Source organism: Xiphophorus maculatus, chromosome 1 (assembly GCF_002775205.1).
Source record: "Xiphophorus maculatus strain JP 163 A chromosome 1, X_maculatus-5.0-male, whole genome shotgun sequence".
NCBI classification, from domain to species: Eukaryota; Metazoa; Chordata; class Actinopteri; order Cyprinodontiformes; family Poeciliidae; genus Xiphophorus; species Xiphophorus maculatus.
In genome coordinates this window covers 5955052-5979844 of record NC_036443.1, presented here as the reverse complement: position 1 = coordinate 5979844, position 24793 = coordinate 5955052, and the positions used below count along the sequence as shown (strand labels likewise).

General features: G+C 38.9%; 1 protein-coding gene across 2 annotated transcripts in view; it reads right to left on the bottom strand.

Moving 5' to 3' along the window:
• dennd2d (DENN domain containing 2D) overlaps positions 1-15344 on the bottom strand; it is a 29448-nt gene extending 14104 nt beyond the window's left edge. Inside the window, exons 1-5 of one of the 2 annotated variants that reach the window (XM_023333362.1) lie at positions 15126-15344; positions 11129-11195; positions 10943-11029; positions 8882-8953; positions 8688-8741 (exon numbers count right to left, since the gene is read on the bottom strand). In XM_023333362.1, the coding sequence (XP_023189130.1) occupies positions 8688-8741; positions 8882-8953; positions 10943-11029; positions 11129-11195; positions 15126-15155 (310 nt within the window). In that variant the 5' untranslated portion in view covers positions 15156-15344. Of the gene's footprint in view, positions 1-3960; positions 4182-8687; positions 8742-8881; positions 8954-10942; positions 11030-11128; positions 11196-15125 lie in introns of those variants that run through there. The other variant, XM_023333366.1, reaches the window with a different exon arrangement.
• Positions 15345-24793: the final 9449 nt, after the last annotated feature.

The window sequence follows — 24793 nt, the reverse complement described above, 5'->3', positions numbered from 1 at the left end:
ATATTTGCAGAATAATAAAGACACAATTTTACCCGGAGAATGGCAGGGAAACCTCATCCTGAACAAAGAAACCAGGGTCTTTCCTATCTGCTCGGTGATTCCAGAAGAACTTGGCAGATCCCAGTATCTTTTCCCAAAAGATTTTAATTGCACACGTAGAGAGTAAAAGTAAATAATCATTTAATGAAAGGAAAAATATCTGCATTATTCTTCTGCTGATCGTCTGAAGAATCTTGTTGGAGAATCGCCTTGCTGGGGCTAATGTTTCATCTTTCTCTAAACTGTTTCGATGTTTGTTTCATAGATTTAACTAAGCGGACGGGAAATAATTGTGTTAACAAAATCGTTAAAGATGTACTAACTGTAAGAGAACGTGGAACTATGGTAGAGACGCGACTGGCCTGGTTTGTTTCTGTACCGAAATGATTCTGGGCTGAAAATAGGCCAGATAGCAGGTCCAGCTCAACTGCAACAAACCTAAATAAATGAGTGTTCGCTCAGGATTGTGCGCAGCAGAGTGGAGCAGTAAATAACACAAGAACAAGCATCATTACCAGCTCCCTGTTGCCCAGCGACAAACCTCTGTCCACACTGTTTCTTCACCACTCATCTTGTGAGCATACTGCAGTATTAACGGTCTGCTGAGTTGTCTGTTTACTTCATCCTCCAGAGAAAGAACTTTCATTCTTGTGTTGCTTTCAGGTGATGCAGAAAAAAAATAAATAAAAAAAAACATTGTCTATGTGAAATTGGGTGGGTGTTCATTTCCAACACAGTTTACATTTTATCAGAACAGGCCTCTGCAGCGTCTCACAGACGAGAACCGACACGCAAACATGCCTCTCATGCAAAGCTGCCTTCAGGGACCATGGGGAAACTACAGCATCTGAGTTTTACTAACAGTGTGAATGCATCAGCGCACACACACTCTGTATAGATTAGCAGTGTGATGGAGCTGCATTAATTTTACCAAGCTGTACTGCTGCAGAAGCCAGGAGCGCTGGTGTTAGCAACTCTTTTTACAACCTAAAAGTAGGCCTGTTACTCCATGACTAATTTATTGTTTTAGAGATGTTTCAGGGAGCAGATGTGGCCTTTCTCTACATAAAAGGCAAGAAGATTACAAAGAAACATGTTTTTTTTTCTTTTAAGAGTGAATAATTCCCCATCTTCAACACCTATCTTCTCCAACATCAGCATTTTGAGGCGGACAAAAACTCAACTCCTTAATAAATGACTTGATTACTTTCAGTTTGACATGACTCAAGGACTTTCCCTCCTTGAGCTTTCCAGAGAAAACGGGGGATAACGGAGCAGAAAGAGAAAGCAAAAGCTGGCAGTCTGGTTTATCCTTCGAGTTCAGTCCAAAACCAAAACTAAAAGTTCCCAATTTCCCAGCATGTTGAAATGCCCTGAGGTTTCACTGAATCTGTCGGGTCTGTCCCGCTTTGGCTCGCCTCCATTTCCGTTCTGCTTTCTGTCGTTTTGAGAGGTTTACACAGGTAGTCTCGCAAAAAGACTTGTTGTAAATTGGTGCTACATAAATAAACTTAAATGCTTTGAATAAAGTCTAGCATCACAGTCAGGGATCTTCCCTGGGGGCCTGGTTATTTTGCACATTTACAGCTTAATCCTTCTGGACCCCACATTTTTCTACCGACCATGTGTAGGTGTTAGGGAGACTTTACAACCAACAATTTGAAATCATTTAGAATAATCACTACTCAGCTCTTACGACTTGCTGCTAAACAGTATGAGCATCACCCTTTATCATATTTCACTGGAGCCAAATGGTCCGGAGGGTCAGAACCACAGTCAACGGAAAATAACAACTTACATCTATAAGGGTTGTCAAAAATAATGGTCTCAATATAATCAATACTGGAAAAATGAATTATTCAAAGACACTTGTGTCAAAACCAATACAAACAACTTGTTGTTGGCCCCGCCCACCAGGTCATGTCTGCAGGTTTGCAGTTAACAATCGTCATCCCCCCACTGTTACCAACTCAGCAACTTTCTTGCTATATTTAGCAACATTTCAGACAAAAAAACAAAAATCTGTATCGGAAAAAAAAAAAACTGAAACAAGCTAGCCCTATCTGCTGAAATATTAACCTTCACAGACACAAACAGCAAGCTGACGGCGTTCTGTCGCTCTGACATGAGCTTTCCAGCTTTGGCTTAAGCGCTGATCTGACTGTGTTGTTCTTCAAATAAATGGCCTGCTTGGTGTCTGCATACTCCGGTTAACGATAAATCGATTACTTCAACAGTGGCAAACTAAACTTAGGAAAAAAATTTGACATTATATTATCTCATTGTTCAGCTCACAGAGCACATTCTTTATTTTGAGATTAATAAAAAGCTGGATGAGGCTGGTAGTAAAAGGTCTCCACACCTGGACTACAGCCTTACTACCAAGTAACTCATTTCACTCCAGAACTTTGTTGGCACAACCTGCAGTTTGGGTTGTGCCCAAGCTGCAGGTTTGAGCACAACATAGAGCACACAGGAAATGAGTAGCTTCAACAGGATGGAAGACAATAAAACGATTCCATTGGATCTGGGGGTTTTTTTTGTTGTTTTTTTTTTCTTTTTTACTGACCCCACAAGGACAGCCAGTGCTACAGTATTGCTTAGTTTAAAACCTTCATTTACAAGCTTACATTTTAATCATATAATCTGCATAAGGAGAAAATAAGAAATATTTTGGATGATTTAGGCAATCTAAGGCCTTTAAGGTTGCTATGACAAAACAAGTCTCACAAAAGCTTAATCACTGCTGCCGTCTTCCAAGGCAACAGTCGGTTCTGATCCAAATAGATTTCTCAGGAATAGACCATTTCGGACAATTTGTTTCGACAAATTACTTAAGACATTTGGCTGTACACACAAGCAGAAGTGACTGACTTGGAAAAAAATGTCATCTGGAGCAAGCAGAGTAACAAATCCCCCTGGACGGTGTCCAGGGTTCCCTCTCCCCCTGCTTCACCTCCCTGGTTTTTGACGGCACTCTTTGCTGAGTCTAAGATCCACCATTACTGGCAACAAAAGGTGTTTGCACTCTGTTGCAACAATGTCAACATCGAGAGCAGTGCTGCTGCTTCTCCACCCGCCAGTTGCACAACTTTGAATTTCAGCAAACGCAAGGAAACGCTACAAAACCCGAGAGCAGGGAATGCTCTCTCCCAGGTCTGATTTTGAGTGTAATTCCTCTTTAACAAGCGGGCTGGGATCCTGCTGAGCAGTCATGCTAACCCTGAATTGTGTCGCTCCTCTCAGCTATGAAGCCTGTGGGTGGAAATAACAGTCCAGAGTTAAGAGCTTCAGGCCTGAGGCTCCTAAACAAGTTTCAACTGAATGCTGTCTGAAAGCTTGAACGCAGAGCGAGTCTCCTTCTCAACAAGCTGAAGTCCAGATTTGATGCGAATCTGCTGGTGGATCTGGTCACTGGGAAAGTTTGGTTCCATCATCATGTTCTTGTGTCACCAGATCTAACAGCAGGGATGGCGTGTGTTTTGGTCACACAAGGTAGGAAGGAAGGGGTCCAGTCGCTCCTCTAATGTCAAAATATTAATATTAATAATAATAATCCTACATTTCCAACCAACAGCCAAGAGATGGCGACTGAGTTAGGTCTGCAGACGTTACAGATGTCAGGTTGAAATGACAGATGTAGAGAAAGCCACCATATCCGTCTGAACTGGATCTCACTAAACCTCACGGTGCATTTTAAAGCAGCGCAGTAAAGATAATAGAAAAACAAAGATTTGGGTTCAGACAGGTAACAACTAAACACCCTCTACATTTACACACACATCTGTAAGCGCCAATAATCAAAAACACTGTTGAAAATCCACCCAAGTAACTTTTTTTGGGGGGGGGCTTTTAAAAATTATTTCGCGGGATTTCCACACCAGTAACACCCCGACAGTTTCACAGCAGCTTTAAACTCACTCCATCTTTGCCTAAAGTTCTTCAGCCCCACTTCTTTCCTCCTCCGCGTCACTTCACTCATTGCTGCTGAGGTCCACCGACACGCCGTTCGCCTCTCAGCGGCTCGTCTCTGACGCTCCACGGCGACAAGTCATCGTCTCCATCCCCGCTCAAACCACGCATCCGTCCGGTTTCGCAGTCAGAGCGAGCGCCGCACCGAACTGTGGGGAGCACGGCTCCTCTGTTGCGTTCAAAGTCAGGCGGACAAACGAAAACTCCGCTCTCCGGAGTGTTCTGCAGAGTTGTTGTTGTTGTTCACCGATTAAAGGGCAAAGACTCGATTAAGTAGAACAGGGATCTGAATTATTATTATTTTTTGCCTAATTTTACACCAATATTATTCCAGAATCCATTCACGTATCCTCTTTCAGAAAGTGTTTTATATTTCTATGCATTTTAAAAACCTAAATATATATATATATATATATATATATATATATATATATATATATATATATATATATATATATATATATATATATATATATATATATATATATATGTATATATATATATATATATATATATATATATATATATATATATATATATATATATATATATATATATATATATATATTATATTATATATATATATATATATATATATATATATATATATATATATATATATATATATATATATATATATATATATATATAATGTTTAAAATTACAGCAAATTCCCTACATTAGATAGTCATCAAAAATCATAAACTGACTGAGAGTAAAGATGACCCTCAGTTCAGAGGACTGTTCATGTGCAATAAACGGTGCACAGCAGTTTTGCTCAGAAGAGCTACAATAAGACATAAAGCAACATTGAACTGAAAATGGTTCCAAATGTGCCAAAAATATGCAGGATTACATGTGTTTAGTGTAACTGTGATTATCTGGAAAAAACGAGTTCTGGTGCAAATATATATGACATAGCAAGAAATACTTATAACTTTGCTAATTCATTTTAGTGGTGGGACTCAATTAAATTTTTTAATGAAGTCTATTGTAATTAACTAATTGCTTTTTCATAAAAAATTATATATCAACAAAGTAAGCAACATTTCAATTCAAAAATCCTTTGTGCTGCTAAATTATTGAATAAAAAATGTCACATGAGCTCAAAAACAAATATATTAATTGATTTTAAAATGTTGATTTGTTTCTTCAGCCATCAGATTAATGTAAAAGCCATTAACATTCAGTTTTCCAGTGTTCCAGGAAGCCCTGATCATTCATGGCACATCTTTAGAAATGTGGACAGTGGACGCTGACATTAGCGTTGGGGACGTCTCTGCTTTTCCTACATGTTTAGAATTGAGATGCTATTTTAGGCTTGAATAGCTTTAGCTAATAAGCTAATTCCTTTTAGCACCACTAGAAAATAACAATAGGTTTTTTCCCAGCATCTCATCAGATCGTTTTTTATGTTTTTTTTTTTGAAGCGGAAATTAACCATGGTGGTCCGTCGCTGTTGTTGGCGGAAGTTGCTTGTGCATCAGATTTTCAGGCGTACCAGAAACGTGTGATTGCAAAGGTTCTGGATGAAACACAACGTAATTACTTGTGTTAAATGTAATTTAGCCCATTAAAAATGTAATTAATTAATCATAATGAACGTTCCATCCCTAATTAACATTAGGTCTGTGTTCTAAACCACAAAAGGCATTCCGTACTAGTTGCACCTTTACTTTCACTGCAGTCACTGTGCAGTCTGGTTTGATGTGAACATTGCTATAATTTACTACAATGTTGCTCTGGACGTTTGTCAACTTCAGTCACATTTGTTACAGTGTAATCTGTAGATCAACCCTCGTCTCCGTTTAGAAAGTGAGCATGAATATCTTTTGCTTCTGTTTCTTTCTGTCTGATTCGTGTAAGAGTATGCGTCACGCCCCATGGTTCTTTAATCAGGGTTTCAGAAAACACAGTGTGAATAAGATTTTTTTTGTTTTAAACAACACTTTTTACATAAATGCTGAAATTCTAAACAGGAAGTTAAAGACTAACACTCAACAACAACATGAACACCAGAGAAAATCCTTCCTCCTGAGAATCTGCTGCAGCAGAAGGAATATTACCCTCTAGAAAGACAACTGACTTTAAAGCTAATGATGAGCTATTTTTGCATTTCTGGACATTTCATCTTCATAATAATATAATAAAAATAAAATGCCTTTCTAATGTAATGACTTATTTTCATGCTATCAACCTTGCTACGCTGAAAAAAAAGGTGTTATTATTATTATTTTTTTGCTATTCCAGTGCTAAACGCCACTTATTTCTGTTCCCACCCTGACAGCACACATTCAATCATTAGAAATCGGTTTAATTGTGGCTTCAAACCTTCCCAGAGTCACAGGGAGCAAATCAGTTTCATCAGGGGGTTTGGAGGCACCTCAGCACGTTTAAAACTAAAATCTTAGCTCTGATGGTATTCTGTTTATCTCAACTCAAAAACCATCCATCCATTTTCTAACACCCTTGTCCCTTAGTGGGGTCAGGAGGTGCTGGTGTCTGTCTCCAGCTAACGTTCCGGGCGAGAGGCGGGGTCACCCTGGACAGGTCGCCAGTCTGTCTCAAAATTTAAACATTGCCATTTAAATTTTTCAGTGACGTGATTCTGCAGTGATTCTTAACGGGTTCTAAAACACAGCACAAAACCGTCTCGGTTTCCCCCAGGCCTCAGAGTGACGTCAGAGCCACATCATCCTGCCAACAGCAGCGTCTCTCCCTGCAAATGTTTAACCGTCCTTTTGTTGTAGTCTGTAGAGGATCACAGAGCAGGGTGACAACTTGTCTGCACACATCATCTCTTTTATCGCAGTATCCCCACAAACAGATAATGTACTATAATAAATATTATTGATACCAGCAGCCTACATTATAAATGCTGTTTGAACATCAGGTGGTGTTTGTGAGAACTCTAAGCAGTGAGGGTCACAGCTCTGCAGGCAGCTCACACACATTGTTTAATGAAGGATAAATTAACCTGATGATCCTAACAGACCCAACATGGTTCACAGACAACATCGCAAACGGCTTCAGGAGGTTTAGCTGTAAAGAACGACTGGGTGTGCGTCGTGTTAAATGTTACGATAAGAAAACTTTTTGAGTTTATGGTTTTTGAGTTACTCTGGCTTTCTCCCACAGTTCAAAAACATGACTGTCAGGTTAACTGGTTTCTCTAAATTCTCCCTAGGCGTGAGGGCGTGTGTGTGTGTGTGTACATGGTTGTGTGTCTCTGTCTGTCTCTGTGTTGCCCTGCGACAGACTGGCGACCTGTCCAGGGTGACCCCCGTCTCTCGCCCGGACCGTTAGCTGGATATAGACACCAGCACCTCCTGACCCCACTAAGGACAAGGGTGTTAGAACATGGATGGATGTTTATATTTTGGACAGTCACACATCAGGCCTGTGTCAGATGTAGTTATTTGTGATTTGCATGTAATTATTACTCTCATCATCACGAGTCCTGCTTGAGAAAAACAATAAAAACAGCCTCAATCTCTTGATGAAAGGTTTTCTTACAACATTTGGTTTTAAAATGGATCATGACATGCTGCCTAGAGAACCCTCAGTCTCTTATGCATCTGCCCTCAGTCACAGATGCGTAAGGCAGATAAGAAATTTTGTGTTAATTCCTGTTTTTGAATGTGGTGAAACTGTTTGCTCGCTCTAATTCTTTTAACTTGATCTAATTTTAAGTTTTTGTGACAATTCTCTATTATTCTAATGCATAAGCAGGATAAAATGCCCGTTCTCTGTTGCTGCACTTTACATTTGCATTTGTGTTACAAGTGGCTTTTCTCAGCATGCTCTTCTCTGGCCGAGTCTCCTCCTCCCTCCTCCTCATTATGTCAGATTGTTGCTCCTCTCTCTCCTTTACTGACAAATGATACATTTAATAACTTAGTGATTTTGTGGCTTTGATGGTGAGGGTGTGGGGATCGAAGGCATTTTAAAGCCTTCGGTTTAGTTACACCAAGTTTTCTGATAAGATTTAATCAGGGAGATCATATTTTTCATGTCTTAGCTTCTCTTCACTGGGTCTTTGTTGCTAAATATAACTTTAAAAAATTCTCTTCTCACATGTAACGCTCTTGATAATCAAGCAAGCTCCGTTATTCATCTGCATCTGCAATCTGACTGAAATGCAACGAAGCTGTTTGTCTTGCGGTGCCTTGAAATGGTGAATTGTGTTGTGAAGCAGTTTTGTTTAGGAACAGATTTTAGTGAAATACTGCACTTCTCAACTTTCCACTACTACAGCATTGACAGTCGCTGTTTTACACACCAATCGTTTGATGTTTCAACACAAACCACTGCATAGATTTCTTTATGATTGAAGAAAACAGGCTCGCGTTGTTTTGGCACAGCTTTTTGTCTTCAATGAATCTCCATAACGTCTGTGATTTGGTCATATAGACTTTTTTTTTATTTTAGAGAATTTTGGAAAATTGTTTCCTTCAAAAGTAAGGAAAGGAAAACATTTCAATGCGTTTCTGCAAGCGTGTCTGCTGGGTTTCATCCCACCCCACAGACTGTGAAGGACATGCACAGCATCTGAGACTCAGACACCCAAGATCAGACATCCATTACCTCTTTCTCAAGTGTTAAGGTTCAGTCAACAAAAACAGCCGTTTTATTTCCCCTGACGAAGCAAAGGCATACATTAGCTTCATACGTACCAAATTTTTTCAGCAGCTCTTGAACCCGACTGACTTCTGCAGGACCCGCTTCCTCTACAACCGAGACGAGGTTCGAAAGTGAGAAAATACGCAGATGTTGGCTTTTCTTATCGTAACTCGTCAAACATTTTTACATAATGCGGTCGTTTCTCAATGAATTTTCCAGTGAAGCTCATTCGTCTGATTCAACGTACCTTTAGAAAATAATCTGGCCTGTTCAACCGGTGGGCCTCCGGTAGGAGATTCCGCAGGATCTGCTGTAGATCCTGTGGTAAACAAGGCAGCTGATATGTCAATGATTTTCTTCTATATAACCAAAACCAGCACAGGAGAGAAGTGAACAGCAGGAGTGAAATAAAAGGACAAAACCAGCGTGGAGAAAAAAGCATTTGAAAGTAGTCGTTTTCTGAGTGTTTTTAATAGAATCTCAGGAGGTTTAAAAACACTTGAAAAGTACAGATGAAAACAGATGAAAGCAAAATTTCTCCTGTTTTTAAAATGTACAGAAAAAAGGCCTGAGGAGGTCTATTGGCAGACTCAGAAATAGTTACCTCCCATCCACCATCAGATTGCTCAACACCTATCGTAACCCCACAAAGACTGCTTGAAAACGCTAAATTATATATATATATTTATATATTTATGTATTTATAGGCACAATTGTGATTTTCCTGTGTTTTTCCTGTGAGCTGTCGTGGCCAAGTGACAACATTTTGTTGCCTATTTCATTGTCTGGTCTCTGCACTACAATAATAACATGAGTCAAAGTCTAACCTTTAAGCAGGTATTAAACATACTTTTCACAAAGCCACATTTCTGTGTTAGAAATTGGTCTGAAAAACCTAATGTCATTTCTGATCTTAAATCTTGTGTTTTTATTAGCCGTAAAGCAGAAAATCATCATAATTAACAGGAATAAAGGTGAAAACATCCGCCTGTGAGGAATTAATCTATGATACGCGTTTCATTCAATGAACTGACTGGCTTCAATAATATTCTGATTTATTGACTACGACTGTTTGTTTCTGACTGATGATTCTGTCGTCAGAATAAGTACTGGATGAACGGAAGGCCTTGAAATTTAAGATTGATTCAGAAAGTCTTACTGCAGGACTTCTTCATGAGGCTTAGACTTTATCACTGTCACATTGCTACAAAGAAGTGTATGGTCTCAATGAAGATTGTCAGTCTAATCTCCAGTTTGTATCAAGACTTTCCCATATGAAACACGTGAATCAGGATTTAACAGAAGTTGTACAGTAATGCGCAGAACAGAAATCTGAATAACAACTTACATGTTTTGTTTAGGTCTGACTTTAAAATGCCCCTACAGACACAAATACATAAACAAAACCCCCACAAATATAGAATATTGCTTACCGATTATTTTATATTTAACAAACTCTCAGTTTGTGTTTGATCGTTGATGTAGTTGTGTATTTCATAATAATTGGGTGAAACTCTACCACAACCGAACCACTTCCCTGTCCCTCTCTATGTTTTACTTAATTTGACATTTTTTTTTGCACAATGAAGCTTTTGTATTTACCAACAGGCGGTTTGGTCTTCTCCTCTTGCTTTCTTTCACAGACTAAACTCATGAAGGTATTAACGACCTTTCATAAGGACTTGATGAAGAAGGCTGGTTCAGTTCTGGGAACAAATTTCTTGATTCTACGTGGAGTCAAGAAATTTGAACATCTTCTTCATGGCTCATTGAAAAACAGAGCATCTTTAGTCAATCTGTTGTAACACAGACCGCTAGGAGATCTTTCTCTGCCTGCAGCCATAAATATCTATAAACCCCTTGCAGCATGACGTCATGAGCACAAGGTCCCGCCCCCCAACTTCCTGCTGGAGGGCAAAAAGCTGCTCCCTGTCGATGACTAATATTTGTTTTAGCAGTTATGTTGTCAATATAACAAGCAAAATCTTAAATGTGCGCATGATATGTAAAAGAAAAAGGGACGCAGTGCTTTACTACTAAATGTCAACTCTTCAATAGCAAGATAATGTCTGAAAAAAGTGTTATTTAAGAGAAGAAATATGGAGGGAAGTAGGTCAGTTATTTGACTTTGACAACCAAAAAACACTCAAACATTTCCCACACACAGAACAGAACATTCAGTCTGTTGCAGTTTTATGTTTTTAGGCTTAATATTTACAGTATTTTGTGATTATTAAGAAGTGTTCTTTGTGCTACCCCTGCTATTAGCTAATCTAACACAGGGGTGGTAGATTAGTTCACACTTTACCTTTTCTGGATGTTTCTCGAGCTGATGAGAAAGATCTCAAGCCCCTCCTGCGCTCAAATCCACCATCACCCTCACTGTTGTGCCTTTCTGTAGGAAAAAAACAGGTTTACAGAACATATGAGTGAAGCTTTTACTGAACAGCAGAACATCAACATGATTGAGCCTCACACTGATCCACTATCTTACTTTTGATACGGAGAGATGAAAAACTGAAAGTCCTTCGAGTGTTTGGAGAAATAACTTGTCCACTTTCCTGAAAGGATATGAAAAAGGTGTTAGGAAAAAACGAAGAACAAAACATCAAAATGAATTTGTTGACAAAAAAAACAAACAAATACATATGAAATATTTTAGCCACCCTTGCAGGAGTACATTCATTAAAAATAATCACACACCAAATAATTAGTGGATGACTGTTAAGTACTTGATAAAATTCTAGATGTTTCTGTCCTGGTAGGGTTTCATCTGTGATGATAGCTAACAGTAATAACTGAATAACTAAAGAATTGACTGCTTCAGAGCCAAATAAGAAATGTTTTTAAATAAAATGGCAATACAAAAGTTTTTTTTTTTATTTCAACTATATGCTTTGTATTCTTAATCTTTCTCCATGTCATTGTTTATAGAAAGTGCTCATCAAGCTGATTAGAAAAAAGTGTTTTTTTTCCTTTGCAATTGCATGGTGATCATGGTGATTAATTTTTTCCCCTAAAAACTGAAAATAGTATTTTAAATTTCCTTAGCTTGTAATATATATATATATATATATATATATATATATATATATATATATATATATGTACATAGTGTTTAAAGATGGAGCACAACACAATGTTGCATTTCGGACAGTGGAAGGGTGAGGATCTGAATGGGTCAACAACCAGAAATGAAGTTACAACAACATTTATTTTTCCTTTGAGAACAATAAAGCATTTTTGAATTTAAATTGAATTGATGGAGCTCCTCTCATCTTGCTCCTCATTCCTTAACTCCATTGAGGATTTTTTCTCAGTCTGGAATTGGCAGTAAAACCATGTGAATCTTGTCTAGTCTCTATTTATTTCCCATAATTCCAATTTACAATTGTGGTCATCAAAACTTTAGCTACGAGTGTGTGAAAATATCCCTCCAGAGAACACAATTATATTGACAACATGACTAATAAATTTGACTGTCTTATCCGCAAGAACTTGTCATTCTGACGCACTGGCATGTTCACTGATACAAGTATTAAATATTAGGAGACGAACTGAGGGTTTTGAGAAAGAAAACTGGGTTTTACAGGTAATCCATGCTGTTTTGCTGCTTCGACAAATTGCTTCGAGAAACGCTGTTTTGCAAATGTCGAGAAGGATTTTGTGAAATGCACCAAAATGACTGAGAAGAACTGTAATATCACGAGTCCCCAGACAAATGTACTTAAAATATATATATATTTTTTAATTTATGTTGGAGTAAATGTTCCACCAAAAGATCACAAGTGTAAAATTGAATCAGATCTTGAATGTGTCATAAGTCAAACGCGATGAGGTCATAACATTTTCAGCTTTGTTCAGGTTGACCCAGTCAGCTCAGGGTTTATAAAGATTTAGTGACTCGTTCTGACTTTGGAAATCTGCCACTACTGTAGTTACTCATTTATTCTGGAAATTCTCCAAACATAACTGGATAACCAGCAATGCTTCCGTCTCATAAAGCCTGTAGAGAGCGAGGCTTTCTGCGCTGACCTTTATGACTGTCGCAATCGGAGGATTTCTCCTGAATAATTTTGGGTTAGAACTCATTTATAACACAAAACTATTTCTTAACTGTGTGCAAAGAAACGTCCCGCGCTGCGTTTCACAGCAGATGCTTTCACTCTGAGCTGGGTTTCTCAGCCAGATTCTCAGCCGAAGGCTTTGTGTTGTCTACATTGTGAGCGAGCCTCATCGGTTCTGGATGAGAAGACACTCTCGCTGTTTATAGCACAGAAATGACAGGACGTGTCCCTGTCCTCTGGGAAAACTCCCCGGCGACATAAACCACTACTCTACAAGTGGAATGCGTCAATGAGGAAACGAAGAGTTGGTGGAGCTCAGAAGAAAAGCAAAGTGTTTCACTTTCTTCCCGCCTTTATTTCTCATTTTCTTCCCCCAATTTAAACGGTTCCAGTTTGCTGCTCGGTGCATCAATGGCCGTTCTTGGGAAAATTCCTCTCTGTGCAGGAAGTGATGAGTTTTGTGTTTCTTATTTGTTTTGAATGAATTACTGAGCGGAAGGTCTAAGGGAGAGGACTGGACAGAAAAATGACAACCGTTCATTATTTATGCGAGGGGTTGCAGAACAAAGCAGCGCATTAGCAGCTCAAAAAGGCCCCACTGATTCCTCTCAGTCTGGATTTAAATTCCTGGACTTGGTCAGAGCTGCGCCTAGCTTTCTGTATTTTCAACCTTGAACATAAAAAAAAAACACACATAAAAGATTAAAAGATTTATTTAAAGTCACAGTCAGTTAATATTATGCTGTTTCAACAAAGCATATATCAATAAGTAGACAATGATTGACTGGATAAATACAGCAGTGATCCAAAATCACCTCAAACCGAAGGAGAGAACAAGCGTGGCGAAAATAAGTAGCTTAACTTGTCATAGAACAAGCTTTACATTTGGTCAGTTCGTTAATGGCAGCTGGTGAAGACACACCTGTGTCAAATGTGTTGATGTTAAAAAAAAAAAAAAAAAGAGTAAGAAAAAAACAAAACATAAACATGGAAAAAGATTTCAGCTCCGTCTAGGACTTTCCCAAAGTTGATGATCAGCTGAAGTTTCTGCCTCAGTTCTTCCTGAATTGATGATCTCAGAATCTCCTGTTGAGACTCTAAAACACTTTAATGGTTTTTTGTAAATGTTGGTCGAAGTCTAAAATTATTCTAACAAATCTGCTCATTATCGACATACGTAGATTTTGTGTTGATTCTGTGAGTTCGGCACCAAAGATTTATTAAAAATAATTCTGAAACAAAGTTTAGAGTTTGAAGCGGTTCTGCTCCAGGACTTACGGGTAAAGCAGAAACTGGAATTGAACCTGTGGTTTGAGAACAGATCAAATCCACTAAATCAGTATTTCAGGACAGACTTTAGTTGTTTCAATGCAACTTTTATGATTTTTACTTTGAACCAAAGAAGCCACGTACTTCAGAGTAGCTCTAGGAAATATTAAAAGTAACTTTCTGTCATCTAAAAACTCCTTCCTGATTGCCTGCAACAAATATTATTGCTTTTAAAAAGTCTGTGAAGTAATAATCTTGAAGTTTTTCAGGAACTTATTGCGGTGGTTTTGGATGGCCAAAGCCTTTTCAGAAAACTGCTGACTCTTGCATGTTTACACAAGCAATTATCTGCCTGTTTGAACAAAATAAAAAATAGTTTTAAAAAAGTAACCAGTCCAGTTTCACACCACACTACTTCCCTAACACTGTTTCATGCTAGCTGTGCTAATGCTAGCTTCTGAATGAACAAAAAAAAAAATGGACTAATTAATTAGTTCTTTTTGTCTGCATCTACAACTGTTGCATGGCTTTACACATTTCTGTTGGTTTTTCTACTTATGAATGGATCTCTTGCTGCCCCTGCACAAAGCAAATGTTGATTTAAATGTCTGTCTTTCAGACCCAACTTCCAACGCCAATGCTTTCAGCAGGCTTTATATTGTATTAGCGGATTATCTTGCTGACCTTCCAGTGCATTATGGAGCTGTAGCGTGGTACAAACGGTTTAAACTCATGTGCACTAGACTTGGTTTGCATTTCCAGACTGCATTTTAAAAACGTTAGGTTTCATCGTAGATTTTATTGAGCAGGTAAACGTAACATTCAGTAACTGAGGGAAGCAATAAATCATCCATGATCACCCAGAAGTAGGAACGCTAAACTCGTCTCCCCAATCTCAGCAGCTACAAAAGCGTGCTCTCGTAATTGTCACCACAGGAAGTAAAAGTTGTCAAGATCAAAGTTCTGTGTTCCTTGTGTCATGTGATACGGGGCAGGAAATGTCAGAAGGTGTCATTGATCATAATTTTAGATTTCTACAGCATAGGTCTGTTTTCGCTGTGACAACCGGACTAAGTTTCTAAAGACAGAAACGCCTCAGGCTTACTGGGAACAACCTTCACCTTTAACCACTGACCTGTGAAGGAGAATACTCACCACCTGTGCTTTCCCTGAAGCTTTGTCCATTTGTCCTGTGTGTGCAGAGGAGACAAGCGTGTCCACCGGATCCAGAGAAAATGCTACGACCGTGGCATGAGTCTGCTTTTATCTGCTCAGCAAGACACATATAGAGAAATGCATGGGACGTGCAGAGCTGTCTCGAGCGCTAATGAAGAGACAAGTGCACACGCATCAGGAAGTGCAGCTGATGAAATGTGCAGTTGGTGGACTTCACTCTGATGCCAGGATTTCCTCTTTTAATGTTAAACCAATACGCCGCGTCATAGCCTGGGTGTGTTGTGAGAAAGTACTGAGAGGAGAAAACCTGCTGAGCAGCTTCTGAATCCAGTTTGGTGAATAACTGCACATATAATAAACAATAGTCTTTATTCACCCCGAGGCTGCTTCTTGTTCGCAGTCAAGCAAGGTGAGCAACTGCACCATTCGCTGTGGGCAGCCAGTTTAGGAGATGGAACAGGTAAAGAGTTTCCCATTTCACAACATAAAAAAACCCAAAAAACAAACAGAGCTGGCCCTCCTTCCATGGGACACACACAGAATGTGTAAACAACACAGGAATACTTGTGCTGTTTCTCAGCATATTCATTTACCAACACAAAATGTACTTTTGAGTGGATAGTTGAATTACTCAGCTTGATATCAATTTGAAAGAATCTGTTCTATATTTGCTATAATGCTTTGTGTTTGAAGCCACTAATTCCGACATCTTTCAGTTATTATGTGTATGTTGCAGTTTTGTCTTGATTGCTGTGACCCGCTTAAAGGAACTGATCCATGCAGTTTTCATCCGCAGGAGACAACAGATACCCCCTTTCACACTGACTTGGCACAGTTAAGAAAAACAGGTTGTTCCAGGGAGGTGGGGTAAATGAAATGCTTTACTTTGCAGAAGGTTTATCAGTGTTGGGGGAGGAGCTGAGGCTCTAGAGGTGAAATCAGTGAGCGTTGAGCAGGCCGGCTCTTCTAAAGCTTCCTTATTATTAGTGCTGAGGAGGATGAAGGCCGGGGGGCTGGCAGGTCAGACTTTGATGGATGTGGTGTTCAGATTTCAAACGATGACTAAAAACATATTTAAATGATATATTTGAGTCATTTTTGTTGCAAAATGTAAAATTGTTTGATTTTAAAATGAAGTCACCTGCCCCCGTTGCTCTTATCCTAACCCTGGATGTAACAATGACAGCAACCACAGCATCAGCAGCACTAATTCAGTCTACAGCATCGCAGAAAATGACCACTTTACTTTACTTTACTTTTTTTTTTAGAAATTATTTTCAATCAGCATCCTTGGCTTAAATGCATTTCATATTTTTGTCAATGTGAACCGTTTGTCTAATAAGAGTCCAAAAGAGCCATCCTCATTAGACAGCCCATCAACCATGGTCGCATGTTGAAGCCGCCAGAAAATTATCCAACAGCTGCCTTTCTTTTATCATCCAGTTAATCAGTGTGGATTCACAAACACCATCATATGCGCACGTTTATGTGCAACAAGGTGCTCGCATAATAATAATTTTTTTAAAGAGCTGCAGAGACACTTAGAAACAAAGGCTGGCAACTGAGCCTGTGCAGTGTTTTTGTTTTGTTTTGTTTTGTTTTTTTCTGACGCTAAAAGCGAAGATCATTTAAAAGACAATCCTAAATAAACAAACAACAAGCCCGGCTAATCCTCACAAAGCACTTGTATGAGGTGGGATATTCAATTCCAAGTGGTTCTCCACGTGTCACCGCTGACGTCATTCCACTCTGCCGCTGTCCCAACACGCTGCTGCAAAATACCAACACAGTCATTTCATAGAAGTTGTTCAACTGGTGAGCGTTTGGTCAGTGGCGTAGCATGTTTCCTCTCTTCATTCTCACGTTTCCCCCCACGCTTTGCTTCTGCATTATGGTTTGTTAAAATGCAGTATCACCATGTAGCGTGTTAATACCACATTATTGGGCTGAAAAGTGTTTTCACAATGCGATGGCCGTTTGGTCGACTCAACACAAAAGAGTTTCAGTTACAGTTGTGACACTTCCTCGCTGGTCTGAGGTCAAATATGGTTGCAGTTACAAAAACAATGTCAGTGCTGACATTAGCATGCGTTTCTTGTTTTTATAGTTGATATTGAGAGCACATGTAGCTGTCCCTACAGCCATTAGACATTACACTTTCAAACCCAGTCTTGACAATGTGTTTTTAAATGAAGTGAAGAAAGCAGCCAATGAAAATGCTTAAGGTTTATGGCAATATTAAATGAGTATGAATCACATTGTTATTCATATTACCAATGTGATATTTAAAAGTTATCTGTTAAAACCCAGGATGTAAATGATGGTAGAAAAAAAAACCCCTGATCAACTGTAACCTTAACACCATATTCAAAAGTCCTAAGATAAAAACCAAGCTAAACATGAATCTCTGAAATTGCAATAAACCAAATCCGGTGTTTTTGTTTTTAGAAACTGTTGACATGTTGGGAGCGTGTCAGAGACAGGGACGTGACTGAAACCCCCGGATATTTCCACAAACACGTTTGGATGTTGTGTCTGAAACGCAGCATGATGATGACATCACATGAAGTGTTGATAACACCTGATGGTGGAATCGAAGTGGTCGCCAAAATAACACTTCTTGGTCAGTTATTTGAAAGAAAACCAGCTGGTAACATTTCAGTATCTGATCTGCATCCCTTGGATGACACCACCGTCTGTTACTCACAAGCACTGCTAATCCACCTCCTTTGCTTTGCTGCTGCTCATTAACTCTCTCTCTGCTTGTCTGGTCAGAGAAACGCTGGAGTCGGGGTTATGATCCTACAGCCATGTTCAGTGAAACACATAATGCTGCAGTCCAACCTTGCAGCCCTTGTTGGGCTTTGAGTTCATCTGATTTGCTTTCCAAAGGTCTCACTTTGCCAACTGTGATCGATTGAAGCAACGGTTCGACCTTCATGTTTCTCTCTCTGCTCTTTGCTCCTGTTCTCTCTGTGTCTCCTTTCAAATTTATGCAAGATTTAAGGCTACAGATGAGGGTTTTTTTGTTGGGTTTTCTTTTAGCTTCTGAGATGTCGATCAGCTGCTTCTTGTTGAAAAACACCTTGTTGCTACGGTTACACGTTATAACAAAAGTGAGAAGTTATCAGAAAAATTCCTCCCAGTTGCACAGCATCTACACCGGAGGAAGCAATCTTCCAGAAAAGCAATGTTTCAGCCAGAAAAGGAGGAACCGAAGTTATTAAAAATGATAAATCAGAATGCAAGCAACAGAGCTACTACAACAGGTTGCCATCTTGAACATCACAAGTATAGAGTTGCTTCGTAAAATGTGGAAAGCAAATTTTGTTCCGGTGAGTTAGCAGTTCACTGAGAAGCCATCTGAAATTATCAGGGGAGGGAAACAGAGAACCCCTCCAGAATCAGTCCATGTTCACAGGGACAAGGATTTAATTGTATTTGTGAAGAACGTCAGAACCACCAATGTAGTAGAAGGCAGAGCATCTTCAGTCAGAGGCTTCTTCAGATGCAGTGCAGTACAGACTGCTGTAGAAGATCTTTCCTGCCAACAGCCATCACCATCTTCAATAACTCCTTGAAGAGTCTAAATGAAGGAGTCGCAACAACATTTCATTTCCCTTTGGGATTAATAAAGTTGTTTTTTTTTAATACTTAGAATTTGAATTTCCTGTTATGTCTTTGCAAACAAACTCAGCTCAGACACAGAGAAATTGTTAAACTCGCAGCATGAGATTGTAACTATGGTAACACGACAGCCAAAAACAGGTTATCATTGTTTGTATATTTTAAAAAAGTAAAATTATTACTTCACTGAAATAAAATCGAAATAAGTCTTAAAACATTTGGAGACAAATTTTAATGGATCTCTAATGAAACCATTTATTCTCCTTCTCAATAAGTGAATAGAAACATTTTGGATTAGTGGTCTGTGCTAACACTGGCATTTATCGGAGTCCCCTGATGGTTTGGAATCCCTGGGCAAGCCGCTTGGTTCGCTAGTGCTTTGGGCCGGCTCCGCATGCGCATCTGATGAGATGAAATTTTCTACTACCTACTGTATATTTTCTCACACGGCTTTTTGATGATTGTGGTCAATGACTTTTCCTTAAATTTTCTCCCAACGTTGACCACCACTTGGCGTTGACCACCAATGATCAGGCAATTTTATATATTTCATTATTTTTAAAATCAAAAGCAGTTGCAGTTTGAATTTGTGCGGTCAGCATAAATTCCACTGGCGAACCTTGTCGGTGCATCCAACCTTACAATTGATATAACTTTAGTTAAAAATTTTTTTACAGTCACCACTGTATCATAAAATAAGATTGATTTTCTTTGTGCATTCGCGTAGTGAAGAAGCAACTTATTCCCAGCAGTGCTGTTCGTTCCAACCTATTTTTATTCAGTATGTCTACTAATGAGAGATTCTTTTTTCTCTTATCTGAAGCAGTAATCTGACACCTCTGTGTCGCGCAGCTGCTGCCACAACATCCTGGAGATCGTGTTGCTCTTCAGTTTGGTTGTAAACGTTGCATCTCTGCCAACTTCACCGAACTTCTTCTTTCATTTCCCAGTCAGAGCATGTGTGTGCCTCTGAGTCTGAGGGCTTTTCCTTCTGTACGATACTGTGTGAAGCCATCTTAGCCGATGGAAGCAAACAATGATTTATGGTCTGTTGTTATGGTAGTAACAATGGTTATTATTTCAATCTGTTTTGTCGTGTTTAAATAAGAAGGAACTGATGCAAATGAGGGATTGTTGCCACTAACAACAGGCCAGGGTGTGTTCCTGTCAGCTTACAGGCTGCACGCAGGGCAGGGAAGGTAAAAAAAAAAAAAAAAGAAAGAAAAACTTTATCTAGCTGCTCAGGCATGACAGGACATGTTGAGGCCTCCTCAGAGGGTAGAGCTGCATGGACAGGTTGTGTCAGTCCAGGTGTTTTAGAAATGAAACCAGTACAGTCGGAACCAGTACAGCTGCTGGAGCGACAGAGGGCCATGACGCAGGGCAGAGTCTGGTGAGGGTGAACAAAATGATGATTTATTCTACACATTCTCAAAACAACAAAATGAGCAACAAGACACTCACACGGAGCTACACTGTGATGCTGTGCTGGATGTCCTCAAAGAGGATGAGTTTTTAGTCTTGTTTGACAGATATTTTCATTGCCAAATTGGTTTTATAGCACCAAATAAACAGATTGTGACTGACTGCAGTATAAGTACAGCTTAAACATGTTAGAGCCTCTGGGTCTATGGCTGGAGCAGTCTCAATTGTCTATTTATAGTTTCTTAGTTAAGGCATCACTGCAAAGGTAGAAAGTCAATGTGGAGGTGTTGAAGAACACCGCCACCTGTTGACGCAAACGGAGATTGTTTTTTTTCCTGACAATGAATGCAAGGGATATGTGGGAACTGTGAGCACAATAAATACCAAGATTTTTATATATATATATATATATATATATTATTTTGAAGGCCACAGAATGGAGTTAATGAAATGTTGAAAAAAATAGAAATTGTTAGAAAACTTGCAGCATATGTAAAAAGTAGTTGAAATCTGCTCCATTGAGTTTACAATTTGAAAGATTTGCCTTTAAAAATATATTTTTTAAGAAAATCTTTTCTAAAGATTTTTTAGGTAAAAAAAAAAAAAAGGTTTTACCTTCATAATATTTTATTTTTCTGTTACCTTGACAGAAGTTTTTTTTTTTTTTTTTTTTAAGGTAACATGAATCCAATATGAAAAGACAACATGTTTTTTTTCCCAGATAATATTACTGGCTATTGCAAATAAACATTCCTATTTGTTCTTCATCTTGCTATCCTTATATTCTGCCATTGTTTATTTTATTTTATTTTTTATTTTTTGAGCAGTTTCCTTCCTCCTACTTTTAAAATCCCATCTACATAGCGCAAAGGATATTTTTGGGATGTATATGTCCTGTTATATCCTGCTATATTTATAACAGAAAATCAATTACCAACTGTGACAGTGACCTGTACTTCTCTGATATACAGTCACTGAGGGAAACAATAAAAACCCCTCATCAGCGCTGCAGATTCAACGTCATTTTCCCCAAATGGGCTCCAGGGATGAGGATGATAGTGAAGAAGGTGGAAAGAACAGAGCATTGGTGTTGGTTGGCATGGCGATGAGAGCAACAATGTTATCCAACGCATGGAGGTGTAAACTGGCAAACTCCATAAACTGATGGTGATCCTGTCAGAGGTTTTCACTCAGTCCCTACAGGTAGAAGCTGCATGCCACGCTTTTGCTCCACTGCCCTCTGGTGGTCATTTCAAATATGCAAGTTGCTTGCAAGTGGCATCATTTATGTGATCATAACTGGAATTTATTTTGTCAAGAAAGCTCCCTTTACAGAAAATATGGATAAAGCAGCTACTCAGCCTTATCGTTTTTGACTTCAGACAAAAAAAAAAAAAAAAAAACAGTCCTCAGTTTGTTGGTTGTCCACTTTAAATCCCACATACTGCAATAAACCAGGACATCAGGCCCAATGTACAAGTTAAACATGTGGAATTGTAAAGTAAGTTCATGTTTCAGATTTGTTTAAGTCCTGGAGGGACTTCAGGTCAGAGGCTAGTATTGCATTACGCTAATACAGTAAATAGTACAATACATTTTACTGAACCTGAAGAGCAGGAACAACATCTGACAGACAATCAACAAACAGCATCATGTTCCCTGCTGGCTGTCTCCACTCAGCTCGCTATTGAAGAAGATAAAGGAAAAATTCCAACCATTTAATTTACATTGACTGAAATTTCCTTCCATGAAAAATCTAGTCCTATTCAATCCTTTCAAATTTAATCCAGTTCTGATTCTGTCAGATTATTAATTGTTTATACTGAGACTAAAACGAGGAAAAAAGAAGTTGACCCAAAATTCAACAAATGCTCATTTTACTGATAAGGTAGCTAAAAATTTCAAAGCTTTAAAAAAAAAAAAATCATGACATATCACTTACAAAGCTTCAATTATTTCGACTCGGCTCTTTAAATCCCGCTGCAGAAGGATATTATTTGGGATATTGCAAATGGAAAATTTGTAATATAGGATAATAGGTCATGCAGAGAAAGTTGGTGAAAACCCCACAGATATCCCAAAGACAGAGTTATCTCTCCCTCCAGGCGCTTCTGTCGGTCAAACTTACAGTGCGGTCCAGATTTGATAAGGAGCAGCTCAGTCCAAGAATCCACTCAGAGCCACACAGTCTGGACATTTACAGAAACAGGTCACAGAACAAGAACTAATCACAGAGTCCTTGCTCCACATCCTGATGCTTCATCATGTTTCCATCATCCGACAGCACAACACTGTGCTCACCACAGATAAAGCTTTACATGACCCTTGGTGAAGTTCAAACATAGCATCATATCAGACAGACGAGTCCACTTAGTTTTGTTCTGGACCTTATCAAGCTCACATCACTGGAGATTTGGCTTGTTAGGAAAATTCCAACCAACAAACTCATGATTCCAACTGTTTCTGAAATTGCTTAATTTAATGATGTTTTGCATTGTGAGTCTTGCTTTTATTCAGACTAAAGCCGTCATAAGAAAACCATTTTACTCACAGGAATGAACACACTTTTTACCGTTTCGATGGGACTTATGTGTTGAGTAAAGCAGCATAAATGTTTGAATGTTTGCATAGAAGCTGGATGCTGCTTTTCCGTGTTTGGTTCTGGTTCTGATGCAGAGCAGAACAGAACCAGAAGCCCTGAGTGATCTGGAAGGTTAATGTAACAACATCAGATCCTCACTGTATTTTGGTGCTAAGCTGTTCATTGATTTAGAAGCTAACAATAGCATATTAAAATCTATTCTCTGTGCTACAGGGAGCCAGTGGTAGGACTTTAGGACTGGGAGGATGTGCTACCTGGTTTTCATGAGCAGCTGCAGCTGTTTTCATTTTATTTTTACTTTTTCAGGCAGACCTGTGAAGATTTTATTGCAGTAACCAATGTGACTAAAGATAAATGCATGGATGATTCTCTTTAGATCTTGCCGGGACTTTAGTCCTTTAATCCCGGAAATGTTCTTCAGGTGACAGAAGGCCGACTTTGGAATCGTCTTTATGTGGCTCTGAAGGTTCAGGTCTGAGTCCATCACTCAGATATTAGGGCCTGATGGTCAGTTTCTGGCTGTAATAACTGAAGCTGCGTGCTGAGTGACAGAAGATGATTTTTCTTTAGGTCCAAAGATAATAACTCCAGTTTTGTTACTGACCAGCCGGAGGAAGTTATGGCACATTCATGCATTGATTTCTTCTATAAATCTGCTCAAGCTTTTCTACTGAATTTTTCAGCATTTTTATTGCAGAAAAAAAAAAGAAAAGCAATTTCCATTTTCATGAATTTATCATTTTTTGTCTTTGTGTGCTGCCATTCTTGGCTATGTCTTTCTTACAAAACAATGAGATCAATGGGATAAGTCTGGTTAGATAAACCTTATTGTCATTATTTCCCTCCTTTGATATATTTGCAAACAAAATAAAGGTTTTATTAATGTAAAACGTGTTTCTATAACAACAAGTAGTGACTCTATCAGCCTATCAACCAGAAGTTTAGCTGAGGGAGGTTTCGCAGGGATAGGTTGAAATCTACCGAGCTAAAGAGCATGCGTCTGGCTGACTGCCCTGAAGGTCCAGGATGTGCCGAGGAACACACAGCAAGCCTTGGTGCGGGCCTAATGAGGGGGCAACGGAGTGGAGCAGGTGTTGGAGGCCAAGTTTTCCCACTGCCTCCATCAGACACCACAGACACGACAAGCTGTAGCCTCACGCAGGAACAGCATGTGAATCCAGATTAGACTCAGCTTTTGTTTCGCTACTGTACAGTACACAGCCAGTGTTTAATTTAAATATAGCCTCACCACCAGCCTTACGCTAAACACGTCTGAAGGTGATCAGTCCTGCTGATCTGAAAAAGTGCCATTCAAATAATTCTCTTGTTTTTGTTCTTTTTGCAAACATGAGCAGTTTGAGCGGGTTTCCACTGCTGGCTGTAAATAGAGCAGTTTGTTTCCCTGCTCTGTATGAATTCATTTCATCCATCATGTGACTGTGAAGCTGCTATTCCACATTTCTGGTCATGTTTGGTCCCAGTTGTCACTATAACCTTTTGGTTTCTCCAGCGTATCGGTATACCTCTGCGTTTTTGTTTCTACTGTTGAATTTCAACTCTTCCCTGTTTCGTAACGGCACCCCCAAAAGTGAGCCCTGGCAGGCCAATGGAGCCCACTCCACTGGCCTTCCCAGAGAATCATCTTCTTCAATCAAGACATAAATGAATAAAGAATATCTCATTCTTAAATTGATCTAAATTTAAGAACGTATTTACTTATTCTTGAATTCCCTGGTTATAAGCATTTTTTTAATCTATATTCAAAAATTGTTGACCTAATAATCTCATATCTTGCTGAAAAGTTACTTTTAGTTAGTTTCAGTTAGTTAGATTTGTTTCATTTCAAGTGCACTGAGATATTTTCATTAGAAACTAGACAAAAACACTTGTTTTCAATATCACTTGGTTTGTTTATGTCAGCTGCTCCTTCAAGTTGGCAAAAATCAGATAGAATCACTTCACAAATGTTTGTCTTTAGCACAGTTTATATTCA